The 20,884-nt window shown below is 53.5% G+C and overlaps 1 protein-coding gene across 1 annotated transcript; it reads right to left on the bottom strand.

The window, feature by feature from the left end:
- Positions 1 to 281: 281 nt before the first annotated feature.
- CLEC2L (C-type lectin domain family 2 member L) lies at positions 282 to 19,090 on the bottom strand. Its single transcript, XM_061198096.1, has 6 exons — positions 18,901 to 19,090; positions 9,724 to 9,798; positions 7,210 to 7,376; positions 6,238 to 6,338; positions 4,549 to 4,661; positions 282 to 1,631 (listed from the first exon to the last, which is right to left on the bottom strand). Exons 1-5 carry the CDS (start codon positions 19,088 to 19,090, stop codon positions 4,550 to 4,552), a joined length of 645 nt encoding a protein of 214 aa, XP_061054079.1. The 3' UTR covers positions 282 to 1,631; position 4,549.
- Between the last annotated feature and the right edge of the window lie 1,794 nt (positions 19,091 to 20,884).

Here is a 20,884-nt window from a genome sequence, read left to right as displayed (position 1 = left end):
TGTGTGAATGGCTGGCCCTAATAGGCTCTTAACTAGTGTTCATTGTTATTACAATTTTGTCTTAGATGTGTATGTCTTTATTCAAATGGATTCTGTGCTCTAGACTACAGGACCCTAAAGCACATTGCAAAGCAGTTGAGCATCTTCTCTTTTTCTCTAAAACATCTGCAAGTTTTCATACCTTTTGTGGGCAGCTGGGCTGGCAGTACAGATTTCTGAGATCAGAGACAGCATGGTGTAGAAGGAGCACTTGAACTAGGAGTCAAGATCAGTTTAGGTCAACACATGTTTATTGAGCACCTTTAGTACGTACCAGGCGCTAGAGAAAAAAGCGTGAGAGTGGATCCCTGCCCTCTAGGGGCTTACACTTCTGCGTGGATGGTGGACAGGTAACAAATAAAGCATGATACGAGCAATAATAGTATCAACAACGAACAGAGGAGCCACAACACCTGAGATCTGGCTCTGCCACTAGATGCGTGACCTTGGACGTGTTATTTAACCTCTCGGGGTCTCATGGATAGTGAGAATGGGGTCGATAATTTCTAATCCCTGAAATTCTAACATCTACAGTTCTCAAAACCCTGTGAGGTAGGCAGGGCAGGCACGATTTCTACTTTATGTTAGAGGTGAAGCCTGGGGTCGGGGAGGTGGAGCACAGCAGCCTGAGCTACACATCTGCTTGTTGGTAGAGCTGGCCCCAGACTAGACTCGGGCAGGTCTTCTGAGTCAGGCCAAGTGTGTATCCACTCCAGGCTGAGACGTGGGATCTCTGATGGGCATGGCAGGAGGTTTTCTGGATGACCCCTGTTTGAATCTCATACTTGCTCCCGGTTTGGAGTTCTTTACGGACTAAGGAAAGAGCAGTTCCCTCCTCTACCTCCACCCCCTCCTGGTGTTAAGTACACAGCAGACAGTGGGCATTTCCGAAAACCAGGTCATCTTTCACAAACAGCACAGTGATATTAGCATAATTATCCTGGTGACCACAGGAATCTTCAGCCGCCAACCCCAGTCACTGAGGGAAACCCTCCCCGGGCCTGGTTTCCACTCACAGCCAGCCCCTCGCCCTCGCCAGCTGGGCTCTGTGTATGTGCAGAGTATGTTCTGGAGGCGAAGGCAGCTCTCCCTCACGGCCCGGATGCTCCTTGTCACCTCCACTCAGCCCGCCCAGTATCTACATGCTTAGGGAATGTGAGTGAGCTAACTTAGCTGAAGCAAAACAAACTAAAGAGTGCGTCTTGCCGGGCCTCTAAAATCATGCCACGCCCACCAAAGCCAAAAAGACGAGCCTCTTATGATGGCCGGCCACTGCTGTCTCCCACCATGGCAAAGAGTTTCAGAGATGACATTTGGGGGCAATCTTAGTGTCATATACAACAATTTTTTTTGAGCACATGCTATGTGTGCTACAAAGAGGCCAGTGACACATAATCCCTGCTATCCAGGGGCTTATAATCAGATGCCAAGAGCGGTCAGATGACTTTAGAGATGAGTCACAGATGAAAACTTCCGACAGACTCCAGCGGTGTGAAAGGCTCAGTCTTAAGTGCTGGAGGTGTTGGGGTGAGGGAGTGGTCACTGAGGGCTGCTGCTGTCATAGAAGGAGTCCCAGGGAGCTCGAGCTGGGCCTTGAAGGGAGAGAAGGACGGAAGTCAGTATTTGCATTACCCCCTCCCTATGGGAAATTCACCTGAAAACCATACGACGACGATAAAAGTGCACAGGAAAAAAATCGCCTGTGGGCACCCCATGTCCTCTCCCAAGGTGGCCCCTTCCACCCCTCCTCCCCTTCCGCCACCTCCTAGGCCTGTGATGTACAGCAGTAGAGCAAGTCCCTTAACTGCCCTGAGCCTGCTTCCCCATCTGTAAGGTTGTAGGAGGATTTACTACGCAAACACTAGTGAAACCCACCAGCACGGCAACAAACGCTACCTCCCAGTGAGTCCTCCTGAAAAAAACCCCCGTCCCTCCATCTTCACAAAGGACGTCTGAGGGTGACCTGGTGTGCGTGCTCCAGCCTCCTACCCACATCCTGCCGGCTCCAGGGGCTACGCCAAGGACGGGGCTGCCGTGCGGGTTCAAATTCACCCAGGGCACAGCCGCCCAGGCTCCCAGCCAAGCATCTTCTCAACTCCAGGGGAGTGGCCTCAGAAGGGAAAATCTTCCAAAGGGGCTGAGGAGTGGGGCTGGAGGAAGGATGGTCCCTTGTGCCTGCCCCCAACACATCCTCCCACCCCGCACTGTGGGGGAGCCAGCTCGAGCTCCGAGCTCCGAAACCAGCAGAGCGTCCGGCCTCCGTGCTGCCACCTGTGGCCGCTGGCCCCAACTGCACCCGACTCCGCGGCCCCACCCACCCAGCCTGGCTCCGCCCACGTGGGAGGTGCGCCTGCCTGGTTGGTTTATAACCTTTGGAAGAATTCTCAACATTTCTGAAGTTTGGCGTGCCAGTATTTTGTTTTGGTCTTCTGTTTCCGTCCTCGTAGGAGCAGATAAGAGAGCTCTTAAAACACCCATGACCTTGGGTCAGAGTTCCTCTTAGCTTTACCGGACATAGAATTGTTGTGCGGTCCCAGGGCAAGCCCAAGGCTAGAGAGCTCATCTGCCAGTGTGCCTTGAGGCAGCAGGCTGTGGATATTGAATCAGAACTAAGATCCCAGTGGCCCGGGTTCCTCGGTCCCTGCCCTCCCACACTGCTTCCTCCCCACCCACCTCGTGGCGCCCTTCTTCCCATCAGCACCCGCAGGACAAGATGAGAGCACAGCCCTACTTCTCCCTGTCCAGGACCAGTTTTGTCACCCGTGGCAGCATTACCTGCCTCAGGGTCTTTCTGAGAGAATTAAATGAGGTGCCACGTGGAAAGCAACGAGACCATCTTTGAGGGGAATATACTGGTGAGAACTGGTGTGAGGGAGAGACGCCCTCCCACTTACCACCCCGACCCCTGACCAACCCAAGCAGCAGTAGCGGCAGCTGACCACTTCCTCAATCCCCAGCCCCTCAACACACTTCCCCAGAGGGGCTGGGAAGGCGGTGGGCTCCTGCCATCCCTCCACAGGCCACACTGAATTCCCTTAGCTTCTTTACTGCACACTCAGGTTCCACGCTGGCTTCCCCATAAAGATCAAATATGAAACCACAAAATACCCATATTTTACTAAATACCTGGAAAGCTTTCAAAAAGGTCAACGAAACCAAGCTGACAGTTTTGTCTGAAAACTGACAGTAAAAGGACTGAGCGGAGCAGGGCAGGACCTGTTTCCCTGTGAGCCACTTTCTGAAGATGGGCCGGGACCCGGATTCACACACGCGGCTCCCAGGCAGGCTGGCTGTATGTCACCCGGCCACAGCTTGCTCTGGGCTCCACGTGTGTGCGTTGGAGAGGGTGGCACTGGCAGCCCCCATAGGCCCAGGGGAACCGCCAGCCTCCCCCCACCCCCGGCCCATCCCCGCTTCCTCTCCAGGCAGACCAGGGTGGGGGCAGGAAGGGGCGCTGGCACCTGCACAGACTCTTAACCGGCCCAACGTGAACATAATCTCTTCTCCGTGGCTCATCCTCCTGCCTTCTTCACCCCATCTTCCCCTAAGGCAAAGTAAGCCCCTCAACCGTGTTCCAGAATGTTCTGGTGCTTTCCAAGCTGTTTCCTCTGCTCCCTGTGTGCTCCTTGGGGGATAAAGCTGTCGCTCCCCACGCCTAGTGTGGTGTCTGGCACGAGGTAGGTGTGAATCAATGTTTGTCACGCTGAGTTGAATGGTAATGGAGGAACCAGATGGAGTGCATCCCTCGGACATCTAAGAATAACTCAGTGGCCTGGCAACGTTAAACGGTGCCCTGAGGCCACACAGTGTGTTTTTGGCCTTGGTTCCTACACATGCCGCCTGCCACACCGGTGCCTCTTGGTGGTGTCCCTCCAAAGACGGGCACCCGGAGACATGCCCCTCCCCCAAGCCATGATCCTGGAACAAGTGGCAGCCGACTTCTCTGGACGCCAGTCATCTCTTTAGTCCATCAGTGACCAACACGGCAGCACCACGGACACAGCAGGGGCCTGCCTGAGACCCCGGGCGAGGCAAGGACGGTGGATGCTGGGCCCAGGTGAGGGGGCTTCCCTTCCGGCCTCCCCAGCAGCCAGGAGAGAGATGCGTGGGGAGGGGGCCCGTCTGTGTGGACAGTGCCGCAGCCCGTCAGCCCCCGGCCTTCCTCAGAGCACCAGGGCCTCCGGAGGAGGGAGTGTTCCAGGGTAGGGCCAGGGAGGGACTTGCTGGGTGACTAAGGGTGGACCTGAATTTAAGCGGGGGCCGTGTGCCCTCGTGGGCATGCGTGGGCATGCCCTCGTGGGACAGGTGCCTGCTGTACTGCTGACTCATGGGATTTGACTACTGAGCCGCAGGACCTGCCTGGGGCCAACGAGACCAGGGACCGAGACTCCGGGGCCTGGGAGAGCACCCAGGGGCGGAAGGCACCCTCCTCACCGCTTCGCTTGGAGACGAGCCCGGGGCTGGCAGGTCTCGGAGGCTGGCTGGAGGGCCGCCTCTGGCCTGACCCACCTCATGTGTAGGCCATCTTGCTGCACACCCAGGGCCGGGTCATCAAACACTCCGTCGACACCAGCCTGGTGGGCTCCACGAAGACGCACTCCCCCGGGCCCGAGATGGGGAATCTGTGGCGGGGAGAGAAGAGACCAGGCACTCACGACCTGGCAGACGCAGCCCGTCACTGGGCAGCCCCGGAGGCCCTGTGACTCGTCCTTCCCTCGGGAGCGGGCTTCCGGGACAGTCGGCCCCCACAGACCCCGCTTGCGTGGCTCCCGTCGCCTCCAGAGAGTGCCTCACGGCTCCAGCCCCCAGTGATGCCCACGGATGTTTCCGGGACGCACCCTGCACTCCTCCATCCGGCTTCGCCATCCCGTCGGGCTCAGCTCACTCATCCCAGGAACCCGGGGCCCTGTCTAGGACCACCCTCCACCCACCCACCTTCCCCACAGCGCCCTGCCTGCACCTCCTGTATCTAGCACAGGCGGGGTTCTCCCTGCCTAAAATCATCCCTTTTGAATCTCAACACTTCTTCTTCACCTCATTTGGTCACCCTGGCCTGAGCCCCCTGCCGAGGCTGGAGCTGGGGTCTCATAAGAGAGGGCATCAGAAGGACCCCAAGAGGGAGCAGGGGGGCCAGGACCACCTCGATGTCAGAGAAGCGTGGCCCCAAGGCCCGCTGGTTGCCAGGTAGTCAGCGCTCTGGGGACCCCAGCCTCCAGGGCTCCCTGGGTTCCGGGAGCAGGAAGCTTCCAGAAGGGGAGAGGTGGGAGCAGCAAGGGCAAGACTTTCTCAGCAGCTCTAAGAACAGATGTGGGATGAGGGCCGGACAAGGAAAGAGAAGGAAAAAAAAAAAAAAAAAAGAAAACAAGGAAGAGGCAGTGAGGACAAAGACAGGTGCAGGAGACGGGGAGAAGCCGGCACAGGGAAGTTGTCACGGGCCGCAGTTCACGTCAGGTCAGCAGCTGTGCCCCCGCCCGGCTCCTCGGGCCTGGTCCTCCAGCCTCAGAGTCTACATCAGAAGCTGAGGCTCTTACTCCCCTGTGTGTGCTGCTCTGCATCTCCCTACGCCTAAACTGCCCCTACACCCATGACTGCTGCCACTGTCGCCCCACAAACAGTCCCTGGCCTTGCACACCCACCAACCCATCACACACTCCCCGCCACACCACTTGGGCCACACAAATAATACCACCACTGCACGCACCACCGACACCCTCAAGAGGTGTTTTCTCTAAGGGAACCCTCCTGGTGCCCAGGGTTCAGATCCCCTTTCTCCCACAGTGACAATGTTCAGGTGGCATGTGGCTGCCCAGAACAGAGGCCCCACCTCCCACCCTCCCTTGCAGTCAGGTGTGGCCGTGAAGCTAAGTTCTGACCAACGCAGGGCACGTCCTCCCTTTCCCTGAGCCACACTGAGCCGTGCAGATGGACTGGGGAGCCACAAGATGGAAAGAGCCCGGGCCCTTTCCAGCAGCAGGAAGCTCTATTGCCTACGTGGAGCAGGGCCACCAAACCAGGCTGGACTTTACCAGGCAGAGAGTAGTAAAGCCATTATCACAACTGGGTCTCTGTCCCACACCCCTGACCCTAGAGGTGAGTGGCTCCAGCTAGCACAAAACCAGGTTCTTCAGGACGTGCGTCTGGGAGGCTATGGCTTCCCCGGTCTAAGCGCCTTGGCCAGAAGATGAAGCCTCAGCTCACGTGTCTGGGTCAAACGGGTCCCCGTTGACCCAGTGGAATTCGTCCCCCACTCTGCGCAGACCAATCCAGGGCTCCCTCCGTGTGAACTTGAACATGAATTCCTGCACCAAGGAAAGAGGGAAACCTCAGAGTCAGGTGCGGTCTCCTGACTGCTCACACATCCCCAGACTAACCTCAGCTTGGAAGACTGGCTCCCCAGATGTGTAGACACGGAGAGGGTGACGCCTCACTGCATCCCAAGAGTGAGGAGCTGGGGTTACAGACACCCGGCACCCACATGGAGCTGCCTGCAATGGCCCCCAAGGGACCTGGGCCCTGGGAGTGCGCCACTGGGCCAGGAAGCCTGGAACAGGGTTTGTCTCCTAGCTTGGTGGGCCAGCATGCCTGCGTTCCTCATTTTCAGGAAGCCTGGAATTGCCTACTTGATGGATCATCTGGGACACATCTCAAAGCTCTGGCTGGATGTCCTTCTACCCACATATTCCTGGGCCTTTCTCTGCCGAAAGGAGCTATCAGACTGTGTATCAGAGACAAACAGAAGTGACTTTTAGATTTTCTGCTATTTTGGATTGCATGAACTGTGGCCCTCAAAACCCAAAATGGCCAAGAGACCCACTAATTGTGTTTCTTTCACATTTCTAGTGATATAACTGTTCGGGGTGTTAAATGAGAGGTCAGGCCCTGATTTGGACTAGTAGAAGAAGCCAACGCGATTTTTCATTTCACAAGTGCGGGTATAATTTGTAATGCTCACGCTTCAATACTGAGTCGAGCTCAGCAAACCAGCCTTGGGTGGACATAGTTGGCCTTGACAATAGCAGTGGAAACAAGAGCCCCTCGTGGACCTGCTCAGACCCCATGGAGCCCACCTGCACCCCCCACCCCAGGCTGTGCTCTGGAAACAGGTCACAGAGGACACCAGGTCCTTGGGGCACAGCTCGCCCCGAAGGTCCCCGCCCCACCGGCACGCACCAGCTCCTTCTGGCTCTGGATCACAGCCAGTGCGGCCTCGTGGCCGTGACAGTACTGCCTGCCCGTGTTCCAGTCTCTCGGTTCCTCAGAAAAGAAGTAGCATTTCCTTCCGTAGAGCAGCCAATCCTCCGGGCAGGGCGCCTCGCACTTGATGCAGCCCTTGGAAGCTGCAGGGAAGAGGAGCGGCTCGGTATCCACCAGCACAGCGGGCCTCTGTCCGGCCCCCCAAGGATCCCACTCCGCTCCCCGCCACTCCCTCCACCTGCCTCCACTTTGGTGCCCATCAGCCACATGCCTCGGGGGAGGGCCTGTCACAGTGCCTGGCTGGTAAAAGGCTGGTGACTAAATGAGTAAGGAATTTGGGAGACTGGCAGGGACACCGTCCCGAGGGGAAGTGACAGCAGGTTAGGCCCCTGGGTTAAGCTCTCCTCTGTCTCCCCGAACTCCCCGAGGCGTGGAACCCGAGAAACTCGCACTTGGAAAGGACCTGGGGGCCACGCGTCCTCTCTCTCCAGCCAGGGTGGGAACCGTCGGCCGGGCTCGATGGGCCTGCTCTCATTGGCCACACCCTCATCAGCTAACACTGCTGAACTGCTGGAAAGATCCTTTGCAATTTTGAGTCCCAACCTGCCTTCCCATGACCTGGAACCTGTGGGTCCAGGATCTGCCTCTGGAGTGACCCGGACAGACCTGGTCTGTCTTCCACCTCCTACTTGAAGAAGGACCCCTGCCTTTCTCTTCCAGGACTGAACAGACACCGTCCCTTCCACAATCCCTTGCAGGGGGTGCCCTCCAGACCCTTCCCCATCCTGCCTGGCTCAGTATGGTGTGCCCACATCACCAGTAAAATGCTGCCACCAGAACAGGCTGGGACACGTCAGCTGTGGTCTACCACCCAGCAGCGATCACCGTACCCCTTCCAGCTGCTGTGGGCTTTCCAGTCTTCAGATGCTCCGATGAGAAGAATCTGTGGGTATGTGCCTATGTGCACTTTTCTGGGAAGGAGGCCCAGAACTTCCATGAGATTCTCTAAGACTCCTTGCCAAAAGGAATTCAGCCATACTCTTCAACTGTTTTCCTATGATCTCTTTCTAAGCCAGGTCTCCCCTGTCCAGAACATGTGTAAATCACATTTAAATCCAAATGCAGGATCTTGTGTTTATTTCTTCCACAGTCATCTCATTCACATTGGCTCATTTGAGTTTCTGAAGATAAATTTTAATCTTGGTTTCTTTTTCATCTGTCATATTGAGCATCCCTCTTTGAATTGTTTCACCTGCAAATTCCGTAAGCATATTTTTTTGTTTGTTCTCATACAAGAGATTGACTAAAATGTAGACCAGGACAGAGCCAAGAACAAGTCCATGGTACTCAAGCCCCCAAGGGAGCTACCACCACACCAACACCAATTAATTAATGGGCACTCTGGCATTCCTGCTTAATGAGCTACAGGACCACTTAGACTTACTGGCCATGCTTTCCCACGAGGATCTCCAGGGACTCTGTCGTGTTTTACTGCAATCTCAATATGCTATGTTTACATATTGCCCTGTCCTCCCAACCTAGCAATAGAACAATTTCATTTGTAACAATTAGTCTAGGTGAATCCAAGGTGACCCCAGTGGTCACCACATTCTTTGCTAAGCACTCACAACTCCCTGCTTAGCCTGCATGCCCTACAAGTGAGGGTTTGGTAGGAATTGATGTTATCAGTGGATTTTCCTCCCATTTTGAGGTCTCAGGGCGCTTCTCAAAGATTAAAGACAGAGGTCCTGAAGTCACTTTGCAAACCCTTCAGAAGCCATGACGTACTTTGACTTGAATCCATAAGAGCAGCAAATCCCCGGGTCATATAGCCTCACCTCCCTTACTTAGTAGCAGTTTCGTCTTTTGCATTCCTCCTTCAACCCTTTCAGTCCTACCTGCCACTCCGTGTTTTTCAGGCCTCTCCCCCTTGGAATGCTCTGGTCCCTCTACCTCCTGCTCGCTAGGAAACTGTTCATTCTTCAGGGATTAACACATGTGTTCTCCCCCTCTGGGAAGCCCCCAGGCTAGATAACACCTCTATCACTGGACAGGGAAGTTGATGTCATACATTTAAAAAAATCTCCAGCACTTAGCCCAGGGCCTAACACACAGCGGGGCTCAATAAATGTTTGTTGAGTGAGTGAATGAGATCTTTAAGGCCCTTAACCCCAAACCGTCTCCTTCAAGAAGCATTACGTAACTAACACACACCAAGTTTGTTCTGCGTTCCCGAAGCATTTTTGTGATCGTACCTAAGTTAACATCTCCACTTCCGCTGCATGGCTTAGCAAAGAGGACGGGTATAGTCGATGTGTGAATGTACTATTTTAGGCTAAAATCTCATCTAGAACCAACACTCTATTTCCTATTTACTTTGACCCCACAGAATTGGCGGTATGTCTGGAACCTTTCTTTACCTAATTAGACATGCTTTTGACAAGGTGTGTAGGAACTGAACCGCATAAATGCTCTGACATCCATGCTCACCCAATATGCTCATCACCACCAGGATGGCGAACAGAAGCACTGCGATGGCCCCCAGCAGGAGACGCGTGGTGGTGTCTGAGGAGAGAGAAAGGGGTTGATTACCTGGCACGTCCCCACCACCCACCCCCACCTCCAGCCCCAAGTCCTGATAATGAGAAACTCTGGGGCTGTGTTTGAACAAGCCCTCCAGGAGATTCTGATGCTGAAGTCTGAGGTGCCGTTCGAAAGCACGGGTCTGTCTGATTCTGCGATCCCCCTGCTTAAAAACCCTGCCTCCAGGGCTACGCACTTGAACTCCTTCTGTGGGCTGTCGGAGCTTTCCAATCTTTCATCTCCTGCTGCTTCTCTACCTCATCCCTGGTTTCAGCCAGACGGACTCCTTGAAATACCCCAGTCCGTCCTCACAGCCCTGCAGCTGGGTCTTTGCTCTCAAATTTCTTCTCCTCCACTGCAGTCTCTTGAAATCCTGCCCCACACCCTCCATTCTCTCCACGAAAGCTTTCCTGATCCTCTGGCTTCTCCCTTTTAAATTTATATTTATTGTTCTCACCTAAAATTTTAATTTGATGTTTAATGAAAGAACCCTTTTAGACTTCAGGCACAGGGTCTTTGCAAGTATTTTGTGATAAAATATACATAACATAAAAGTTGCCATCTTAACCATTTTTAAGTGTGCAATTTGTGGCATTAATTATATTCACAATGTTGTGCACTGTGAATTTGCAAAATTCCACTGTCTATTTGCAAAATGTTTTCATTACCCCAAACAGAAACTCTGTACCAATTAAGCATTAACACCTCATTCCCACCTCCCTCCAGCCCCTGATAACCTCTAATCTACTCTCTGTCTCTATAAATTCACCTATTCTAGGAACCTCATGTAAGTGGAATCATACAATATCTGTCCTTTTGGGTCTGACTTCTTTCACTTAACATAGTGTTTGCAAGGTTCATCCGTGTTGTAGCACATCAGAATTTCATTGCTTTTTTATGGCTGAATAATCCATTGTATAATTATATACGTTTTGTTTATCCATCCATCCATCCATTGACGGACACTTGGGCTGTTTCCATCTTTTGGTTATTATGAATGCTGCTGCTATGAACATTGGCAAATATCTGTTTGAGTCCCTGTTTTCAATTCTTTTGGGTATATACCTAGGAGTGGAATTGCTGGATCATATAGTAATTCTACATTTAACTTTTTGAGGAACCACCAAACTGTTTTCCACTGCTGCTGCACCATTTTGCATCCTACCAGCAATGCCAACGCACAAGTGTTCTAATTTCTCCATCTCTTCACCAACACTTGTTAGTTTCCATTTTTGTTTGTTATAGCCATCCTAGTAGGTGAGTACTCCCTTTTTATTTTTAACCATTTTAAAAACCTTTTAAAAGTTATATATGTGCATAGATGAAAGAAGTGTCTCCACAGCCCAGTGCTGGGCTGTCCATCATTACTCACCCATGACGAGCTAAATACCAAAATCGAGAGGAAGTATCTAGAAACTTTTACAGCAGTTCAGCATTGCTGTGACATCCAAGTGCCTGATACTGTTTCTAGTAATTTGTCTGTATTGTACTTCACAACAAATTGGGAAAAGAAACCTGGTCCTTTATCAAGGATCTGAAAAGCAACAGATCTGAAGTCAAGAAATTCTACCAGGCTTCACTAAACAAACTAACAACCAAACAGAACATTGCCCCTTCCACAGAGGCAACTATTTCCAACCCTTTTAGCTAATTCTTCTGGTATTTACCTCCAAATCTCTAAAAGCTTTGCGTATGTCAATACTTTTTGACTTTTCTATTTAAGACACTACTTATTGACTTCCCACAATAATGAGGAAGATTTAATTCTCTGCATTACTATCCCCACCCTGACCACTCACACACTACCTGCTCTCTCAACATCATAGTTTGGGTTAGACTGATAATTAGGTGTTCTTTTCGTATGGCAATGTAAATGCTACTCCCAGGAAAGCTATGCAGTGTATTATGATCTTTATTTCTACACAACTTCTTGTTTCCCTGTAATTAATCATTTTCCTTTGCTTACACTTCTGTGTGCTCATCATTATTTCAACTTCAAAACTCCTTTAAGCTGATGAGGCAAAATCAGGAATTCTACTTCACCTTTGACTTAGTCTGCACAGGCTGCTCTAACAAAAACCATAGACTGGGTGCTGAAACAACAGACACTTCTCTCTCACAATTCTGGAGGCAAGGAAGTCCAAGATCAAGGTACCAGCAGATTCCATTCTTGGTGAGGGCCCCCAGGATGGGATTAGTGCCCTTATTAGAAAAGGAAGAGCCACCAGAGAGGAGGGAGGAAGCTCTCATATCCACTGTCTCTTTGCCTTTGCTATTTCCTGAAGATTTTTTTCAACTTTATCTTCCCACTCGCTACTGAATCTTTTATTTCTACAATTATTTTTAACTGCTAAGGTTTTTTTGGGTTTGTTGCTGCTGTTCCCTGAATACTCCCTCTTAAAGCGTCCTGTTCTTATTTTAATGATGCAAAATTTTCTCTTATCTCTCTGAGGATATTACTGATAGTTTTTTAGGTTTTTTTGGGGGGGAGGAGGGGGGCTCCGGAGGGGGGCTCCGGAGGGGGTGGGGGAGAAGTGGGCAGAAAGTTTAATCTGTATAATCTCTGTTTTCTCCAAACTGCTTTATTTTTCCTGTTCATTTGTTTTGATCTCTAGCTTCCATGTCAGAGACTTTCCTCAGATGTCTGGAGATCCTTGGTTATTTGTCCATGATTAAGGCAGGAGGAATAAGACTTTATTGGCACCTCTGAGACAGGAAGAGGGGCTTATTAACTGTGAGGGTCGTGGCAGAGTGACGGGCTGGTCCTCAAGGCTGTCTGTTTGTTGACCTCCTTGGGTTTTTCCTCTTGGGTCAGTGTCCCTGGAGACTGCTCTTCTGTTTTGCCTCCTGGAGGGTGTAGGCTTGGCTGGGAAAAGAGGCTAGGAGGCCATCCTGAGCCCTCAATACATAAATGTCGCCTTAACTGCTTGCTCTCAAATGTGTTGGTGTCCGGAGGCCCTCTCTCCCCAAGGCAGAGGGCTGGGGATGGGCTCACAGAGTGGGGAGAGGACTTGGGGATCTGAAGTCTTCCTAACAAGTGTTCACCCAGCCCTCCTGATTTCAGCTCCCTCTTCACTCACGGCCGTGCTGACGGGTGCCCTGGTCTCTGCGCTGTGGGGTTCCTGTTTGTGACTCAGGTTGCTCCTCTGCTTCCTGAACTTTCCCAGGCCAGTGGATTCAGTGTCAGTTACACCATCATTGATCCCTATGTGTTTGTTTGTTTGCTTAATTAATTTATTTATTTATTTACTTTTGGCTGTGTTGGGTCTTCGCTGCTGCGCGCGGGCTTTCTCTAGTTGCAGCAAGCGGGGGCTACTCTTCATTGCGGTGCACGGGCTTCTCATTGCGGTGGCTTCTCTTGTTGCGGAGCACGGGCTCTAGGCGCATGGGCTTCAGCAGTTGTGGCACACGGGCTTCAGTAGTTGTGGCTTGAGGGTTCTAGAGCACAAGGTCAGTAGTTGTAGCACATGGGCTTAGTTGCTCCGCGGCGTGTGGGATCTTCCCGGACCAGGGCTCGAACCCGTGTCCCCTGCATTGGCAGGCGGATTCTTAACCACTGCGCCACCAGGGAAGCCCCTCGTTGCTATTGTTTTGTCTCCTGTTCTTGTTATCCTTGTGACCTTATAAAAATCCCTTTACTGTTGTATTAATGAGCTTTGGAAGGGAAAGAAAATAAACGCATATATTCAGTCTGCCATCTTTACTTGCAAGTCCAACAAACATCCAGGAGTCCTTCCTATGAGCACGGTCTATACTGGCAAGTGACCAGGAGTCCAGAGGTGGGTGGCTTCCGGCATGGTAAGAACAGAGGCTCACGCCTGCCCTCAAGGGCTGGGCTCTTTCTGTATCTGCTCTGCTGTCCTCAGGGGCAGCTTGTTGTAAGACTAATCCCCTTGAGCTGCGTATGAATCCTGCCTTTCCCTTCTTTATTTTTTTTTATTTTTTATTTATTTATTTTTTTGGCTGCACTGGGTCTTTGTTGCAGCTCACGCGGGCTTAGTTGCGGTACGTGGGATCTTAGTTCCCTGACCAGGGATCAAACCCAGGCCCCCTGCATTGGGAGTGCAGAGTCTTAACCACTGGACCACCAGGGAAGTCCCTCCTTTCCCTTCTTTAAATGCCTCTCGATCCTCTTCTATAACCCTGGCACCGCAATGAGAGCCTAGCATCGTGAGCCACTTCACGTGGGTTCAGATCCCAGCTCTGCCACTTTTTAGTGGCAAAGCTACTTAGCTTCTATTTTATTTCATTTTCCTCGTCTTTCAAATGAAGTCATAATAGTGTCTCCCTCTTAGAATTTTATGAGAATTCAACATATAGGGCTTAGAGCAGTGCCTGGCATGGTAAGCTCTCCTTCAGTGTTAGCAATTACCATCATGATGATTATTGGCCCATGGGCTCCTTTAGGGTAAGGGCTGTGCTTTACTCACGTTTGGGCTCCCTATAACAGGGCTCGGTCATTGCCTTGCATGTTACAGAGCACCCACTGATACTAAAAAACACAGAGGGAATCTAGCTACCCTGAATGACAATGCCCTTGGCCATGCGGATATACACCTGCTCTCAGGGGAAGGAGAGTCTGTGCCTGTGTCTCCAGCATCACCAGAACTGAGGACTCTCTTCATCCTTTCATGGGGATAACTGCTCTGGATGCTGCACTGTGGACAGAGAGAGGGTGTGCTACAGAGTCTGACTCCTTGTTCACTCTCGAGGACAGCTGTGGGGCTGCACAAGCCAAAACAATGTTGCATTCGTTTCCTAGGTTGACGTAACAAAGCACCACAAAGCAGGTGGCTTCAAACACCAGAAATGTGTTGTCTCACAGTTCTGGAGGCTAGAAGTCCACAATCAAGTTGTCAGCAGGGCCGTGCTGCCTCTGAGACCTGTAGGGAAATCCTTCCTTGCTTTGTCCTCGTTTATGCTGGTTGGCTGGTTGCAGCTGCATCACTGCAGCCTCTGCCTTCATCGTCACATCCTTCTCCCTGTGTGTCTCTTTGTCTTCACGTGACCGCCTCTTATAAGGACACCAGTCATATTGGGTTAGGAGCCCACCCTGCTTCAGTATGCCCCCATCTGAACTAATTACAACTGCAATGACCATACTTCCAAATAAGGGCAGATTCTGAGGTACTGGGGAGTTAGGACTTTAACATATCTCTTTGGGGGGGATACAATTCAAGCCATAACAAATGTCTAACTCAGCAATCCTTCCTTCTATGCAATGGCCCTTATTAGATGGAGTTTGAGGGTGCAGTTTATTTATGTTATAAATGTATATGACTTAGCCTAATGTTAGAAGGAACAACTGAAAAAAACCTGGCTCCCAAGCCCAGACAGATCTCCCAACACCCGCATATCCACAGCGCAAAAGAGAATCATAGCTGACGTCTCTAAGTTGCCAGGGCCACAGCCTGGAAAGCATACTCTTGACTGTCACAAACTATCAAATGTAGAGTTTGGTAATTTTTAAATTTTTAAGAGGCTTTGCTAAATGCATGTGTGTGGTTTTGAGCAGGAAGTTGTGGGTTTATGTCTTATCAAGAAACTTTCAACATTAAAAATTCAGAATTGGTGAGCACTGGAAAATCTATAACCTGAGATTTGCAGAATCACTCTGTCCCCACTCCTGCACCCCCAGGCTGCTTTTCCTCACCCTCCCTACCCCAATGCCAGAAATATTCCCATCTCCAATCACCTCCAGTCTTTCCAGAACCCAGGCGGGAGCTCTGGATCACTTTTCCAGCCTGTCCGCCAAGGCTGAGGATGGAAGGAAAGGTTAATATCCACAGGGAGAGGACTCAATCAGGAGAATTTCTGTTTGGCTTCCTATTTATAAAGCTAACTGTTCATCGAAGGAAAGTCTTAAAGACCTGGGCTCTAATCCCAGCTTCAGATTTAAGACGTTTTCCACGTCACTTAACCTGTGAAGAGGAAAAAGCATCTGCTGGAGGTGGCAGGGTTGTCTGAGGAGCGCAGGGACGAGAGCTACATGCGTCAGAAGCACAATTTGATTCTCTCCAATTAGCCTCACCAGGCCTCATGTTGGTCAGCTCAGGACAGAGTAAGAGGTTTCACATCAGAGGGCCTTGTGGCAAACCCGACGGGATTTCACGTGTGAGAGAGCAACGTGCATCCTTGGGCAAGACACTTAGCCTCTCCGAGTCTCAGTTTCCTCATATATAAAATAGGTACAACACTCACCAAGCCCCTGCAAGGGTAGATGTGGGGGTTAAACAAGACAGTTATCGTGAAAGCCCCAGCACGGGGGCTGGCACTTTGTAGGTGCTTGATAAATATTCGGTACGTGGTAATAAAGGAGCACAGGCCCCCTGAGGGTTCAGCTTGGTCAAATCAAGAAGTCTCAAGACAGATGCTTGGCTAAGCAAGGTCTGCAAAACCCCTTGGTCCCCAGGCCTGGCAGACCCCTCATCCCATCACGGGTGTTTCTCAGGGTCTGCAGACTGGGCCCATTATGAGGACTGCAGTTTGGGGCGGGGAGTGGACTCACAGTAGGCAGACGAGCAGTCAAAGGATTTCAGCTGAGCAGTTGGTCACACACTTTCCCTGGGTTCCCTCATCAGGGATGCCGGGCTCTAGGGACTGGGGAAAGGGATCACCTGCACACAGCCTACACCCCAGCACCTTGGTCCGTGTAGCCCCGAGAGGCAGAAATCCTCATCTTGCTTAGCAGATGAAGAAACTGAGGCTGAGACACGTTTGAAAACCTGCCAGCCCGCTGGCAGTGGAAGGATCTGGCTCAGGCTTACCCAACTCCAGAATCCGTGCTCTTTGCACTGCAGCAGGCTGCCTCAGCCCCTGTCCTGTGATTTCTGCAAGGGCAGGGATGTTCCCAGTGCCTGGAGCTGCGCTGGAACAGTGGGGCCTCCAGGAGTGTTTGTGGGAGGTGAGGAAGAGTGAGTGAATGTGGGGGGGATCAGCACACGGCAGGACCCTGGAGAGCACCATCGTGGTCCGAGAGCTCCCCTCTCCCCGCAGGAGATGCGGAGCCCAGGGAACACGCAGGAGATGCTCAGGGGACCAGTGGAGGGGAGGCCCCTGGCAGGGACACAGACTCCACAGCCTAAAACTCCTGTGGGAAAAGGCCCACAGGCCCCAGATGCTGAGCCCCCAAGGTCCACAGGCACCAGGGTGGGGCTGCTCCTGGTGGACCATGGGAACGAGGGCAGGGGCCAGAGGTGCCACGAGACACAGAGCCAGGCCAGGCAGGGAGCCATGCCCAGACAGGCGAGACGAGGCTGGGCCACAGGTGGGCACTGAGCACAGAGTAGGCTAGACTCCACAGGGCCTGGAAGAGCCAGTGTCCTGAGAGACCCCCTGGGCCATTTCCTGCCGGATGTGCGGCTTCTTCTTCAGCCTAACTTGCAGGTGGTCGGCCCAGCCATGGTTGGGAGTAGGAAGCAGAAGGGGCCAAGGTCAGGATGGGAGGTAAGACGGGAGCCAGCCAGCCGGAGGCACTGAAAGAGGCCGCACCACCCCTGAAGTGGCTCCTAAGCACTGGGGGTTAGAATGAGGTTAGGGCAGCCCCTGGAGAAATGCTTACGAATGAATGAGTGGAGAAATACAGGCAAGAGGAGTGAGCAACTTCAAGAAATAACTTGGGCAGGAGGGAAGCAGGGGGTCCCAGGCAAATCTAACAGTGAGCCCGAAGATGCATGACAAAGAGAGGGCTTGTCCACCTTTATTCAGCTCAGCTCTCCTCAGCCCGAAGGTCCTCTGCAATGGCTCTCCTACACTGAGTTCCAACATCTTTGCCTCCTTTGTCCCAAATCACCATCCAGGTGTCCAGCTTTCCCCTCAGAGTCTGCACAGCCCCTCCTCAGGCCATCCGTGTCCCCTGGCCTACCAGCCTTTGGGTCAAATGCCGACAGAACTGTCCCCACCTCTCCCTCCTTGGCCAGGCACCTGCCCTGGCTGGCGCTGGTTATGTCCCTCCCCTGACCACGGCCCCGCCTTCCTCACTGACCTGGCCTTGGTCTGACCCCTCTGGGCCACCACCACTTTTCCAAGGGCCACCCACTGTCTCATTGTATGCTTCAAATCTCTCAACAGCCGCTTCAGACAAAGTCCAAACACTTTGGCAAGGCCTGGCTGGCCATTCACGGTCTGGGCCCTCCAGACTCCTCTCTTCTCACTGCGCCCCACCCCGATCCTGGTATTCTGGAGGTCAGTTCCCCACAAGGGACAGGCAAGTTCTCGCCACTTGATCCCTGAACATGTCACTCCTCGAGCCTGGTGCACCCATCTTTCTCTTTCCACACCTCCTAAGAGGTCACCTACTCCAGGAAGCCCTCCTTTTCTGACACTCCTTCCCTAATGGTTGGGTGATCCAGGTCCTGGGCTTCCCTAGTTGATGCCGTCGAGGCAGGTCCTCGGCCTTTGGACTCCGGGTGTCCAGAGTACCGAGAAACGTCCAGAGGACCAGCCCTCTGGCCAGCTCCAGCACCTCCAACACCACACAAGTGGCCACACAAGTTCACTGAAAGAACTCATGAACTTGATTGAAATCTGTCTTCCACTTTGTAGACCGCCCCCTTGGCCAGTCAGGGGTCAGGCCGTGAGCCCCTCTGACTGGAAGAGGTAGGTGGGACCCCTGACTTGCAAGGAAGGCCCTCTGGCAGATTCTCCCTCCCGGCACCACCAGCGCCCCATCCCCCAACCCCCTTCTCACGGGGCATTAGCACCGTGTCGGGGTCCACAGCTTTTGTCACTTTGCCCAAAGTACTTTCACTGCTGTAGAGTCAAGCCACTCTCTCAATATGCCGATCGGGTGAGTGCCGGACGGTAACTGTCCCCCCTCACTCATAAGGAAACAGGCTCAGAGCATGAAACCTGCTCCCAAGGTCAAAGAGGGAGTTAGCTGCAGACACAGGGTCAAGGCTGTACTATAGGTGGTCCCCAGTTACCTGTTCCCCACCGCCCCACAATGTGGCATCTGATGCCCTGGCAATCCCCCGGGTTCCAGAGTCGCGCTCCCCGCTCTCCCCACCGGGAGACCGGCCAAGGTGACTCTGTCCCGCCTCCCGGGTCCCGGGGCCGGAGGATGGAGGGCCGCTAGGCGCTTACCCTCTAAGGCCGCTTTCCAGCTGGTGCTGCCCTCGTAGCCCGACCCCGATCGCCGCAGTAGCCCCTCGGGACCGCGGCCCTCCGCTTCGGCGGGCGAGCGCAGCCTGGGCGCGGCGGGGGCGGGCGCGGGGCGGACGGCGGGGGGCGGCGGCGGCCGGGCCCGCGCGGGGGGCTCCCGGGCCGGCTCCATGCCTGGCGCTCCGCCGCGCCGCGCTCGCGCTCCTGTGCCGAGGTGCGGGGCCCGGCCCGACGCGCACTCGGCGCTCCGCGCGCCCTGCGGGCCCCCCAGGCCGGCCTCGGGTGGGCGAGGGTCGGGGCTGGCGCAAGCCGAGGCTGAGCCCGGCTCCCCGCGCCGGACCCGCTGCGCCCGGCGGCCGCCACCGCCTGGGTCCCCGCGCTCCGCGCCTGCCCGGCCGAGCCGCAGCCTCCGCGCAGAGCCGGGGCGCGGGAGGAGGAGCGCGGGGAGGTGCGGCGGGGCGGGGGCAGGGAGGGAGGAGGCTCCGGGCGCGCGGGGACCCACAGCCCCGCCCCCCGGCCTCCCGCCCCCTCGGCAGGAGTCCAGATGCTGCGGAGCCGGGAGCGCGGATCCTGGAGCAGGGAGCCCTGGCTTCTAATCCAGGCCCACCTGCCAGCCTCCTGCTTGTCCTCTGTTAAAACGGGAATCAAGTTCATGCGGCTCAAGGAAGATGAGGGGCTTTCCTCCGGGCTACCCTGGAGCCAGAGCAGAGGGGTGAGGGCTGTGTCTTCGGCGCCTACTCTTGGCAGATGAAAGAAACGACAGAATCGGCGGGCACGAGAGAGCAAAGTGCCGATGGGACGCAAGGAGCAACATTTCAGATTCAGTTAACATTGAGCATCTAGTAAGTGCCAGGGGGTTTTACAAACATGAACTGACAACACCCCCAGTTTAGGATGAGGGCTGGAATTAGAGAGGTCAAGGGCATTGCTGAAGGCGGCACCACACAAGCGCACGGTTGGCTGGTTTTCTGACTCCCAGGCCAGGGCTCCCTCGATGGTCTTCACTCGGGCGCTCTTTCCGTGGCTGACCCCGGGCCACCTCAGGCTCCACGCCCAGGCCTGCATTTCCTTCTCCAGTCCCAATCCCACATCTGCTTCCTCTCTCAGCCCATGATTCCTCATCCCCAACCTTCCTGCTCTCTCCCCCACCACCAGATCCAATCAGGTACCAAGTCCTGTGAATTCTCCCTTTCAGAGGCTCCCTTCTCACAGCCACTCGCCAAGTACAAGTCCGTTTCATCTCTTGTCTGACCGCAGCCTCAGTCTCCTTACGGTCTCCCTCAACTCTTGCTTCCTCCTGTCTCAGCACAAGAGGCGTCTTCCTAAAATGTGAACCTCACCAGTCCTTCAGGGCCCCCTCTACCTGTGGGCTTGATGCAACTTCTTACAAGGCTACAAGGTCCCACATGTCTTAGCCCTGCTCCTACTTCAGGCTTCATCTCCTTCTACCCCTTCTCTGCTGGCCCCAGACACACCCAACTGTGCTCTGTCTTTCCTCCAGGCCAGGGAACATTCTCTCCCCTCTGCCTGGAATACGTTTCCTCTTGGTCCTTCTCATCCCAGCCTGTAGCCCCCTCACACACCAGTTTGCCCATGTAACGTCTGCTAATGCTTCAGATCACACATCCTCTAGGATGCTGCATTCGTTTGGATTCGATTCGGCAGACTGTAAGAAAAGACCCCAAGAACAAAGGCTTAAACTAGAAAGTCCAATAAAAGGAGTCTGGAGCTGGTCAGCCCAGGACTGGGCTGAGCTCCGAGGTCATCAGGGCCCAGTCTTGTTCCCCTGGGCAGTGTTTTTACCACCTTCTAACACACTCCGTGTTCCTGTCTCTAGAGCTCCATCCCAGGTAAACCTGGGTCCTCCTGTGTCTCAGGATACAGGCTCCTTTTCTTAGGGTTAGATAATAGGAATGAGTCCTGCCCACAGACTCAGAGGTTGGGGGAAAAATTTTTCCTTTTCCTT

Source organism: Eubalaena glacialis, chromosome 8 (genome assembly GCF_028564815.1).
Source record: "Eubalaena glacialis isolate mEubGla1 chromosome 8, mEubGla1.1.hap2.+ XY, whole genome shotgun sequence".
Taxonomy (NCBI): Eukaryota; Metazoa; Chordata; class Mammalia; order Artiodactyla; family Balaenidae; genus Eubalaena; species Eubalaena glacialis.
The sequence above is the reverse complement of the archived record's forward strand: the minus strand, read 5'-3'. Positions and strand labels throughout refer to the sequence as shown.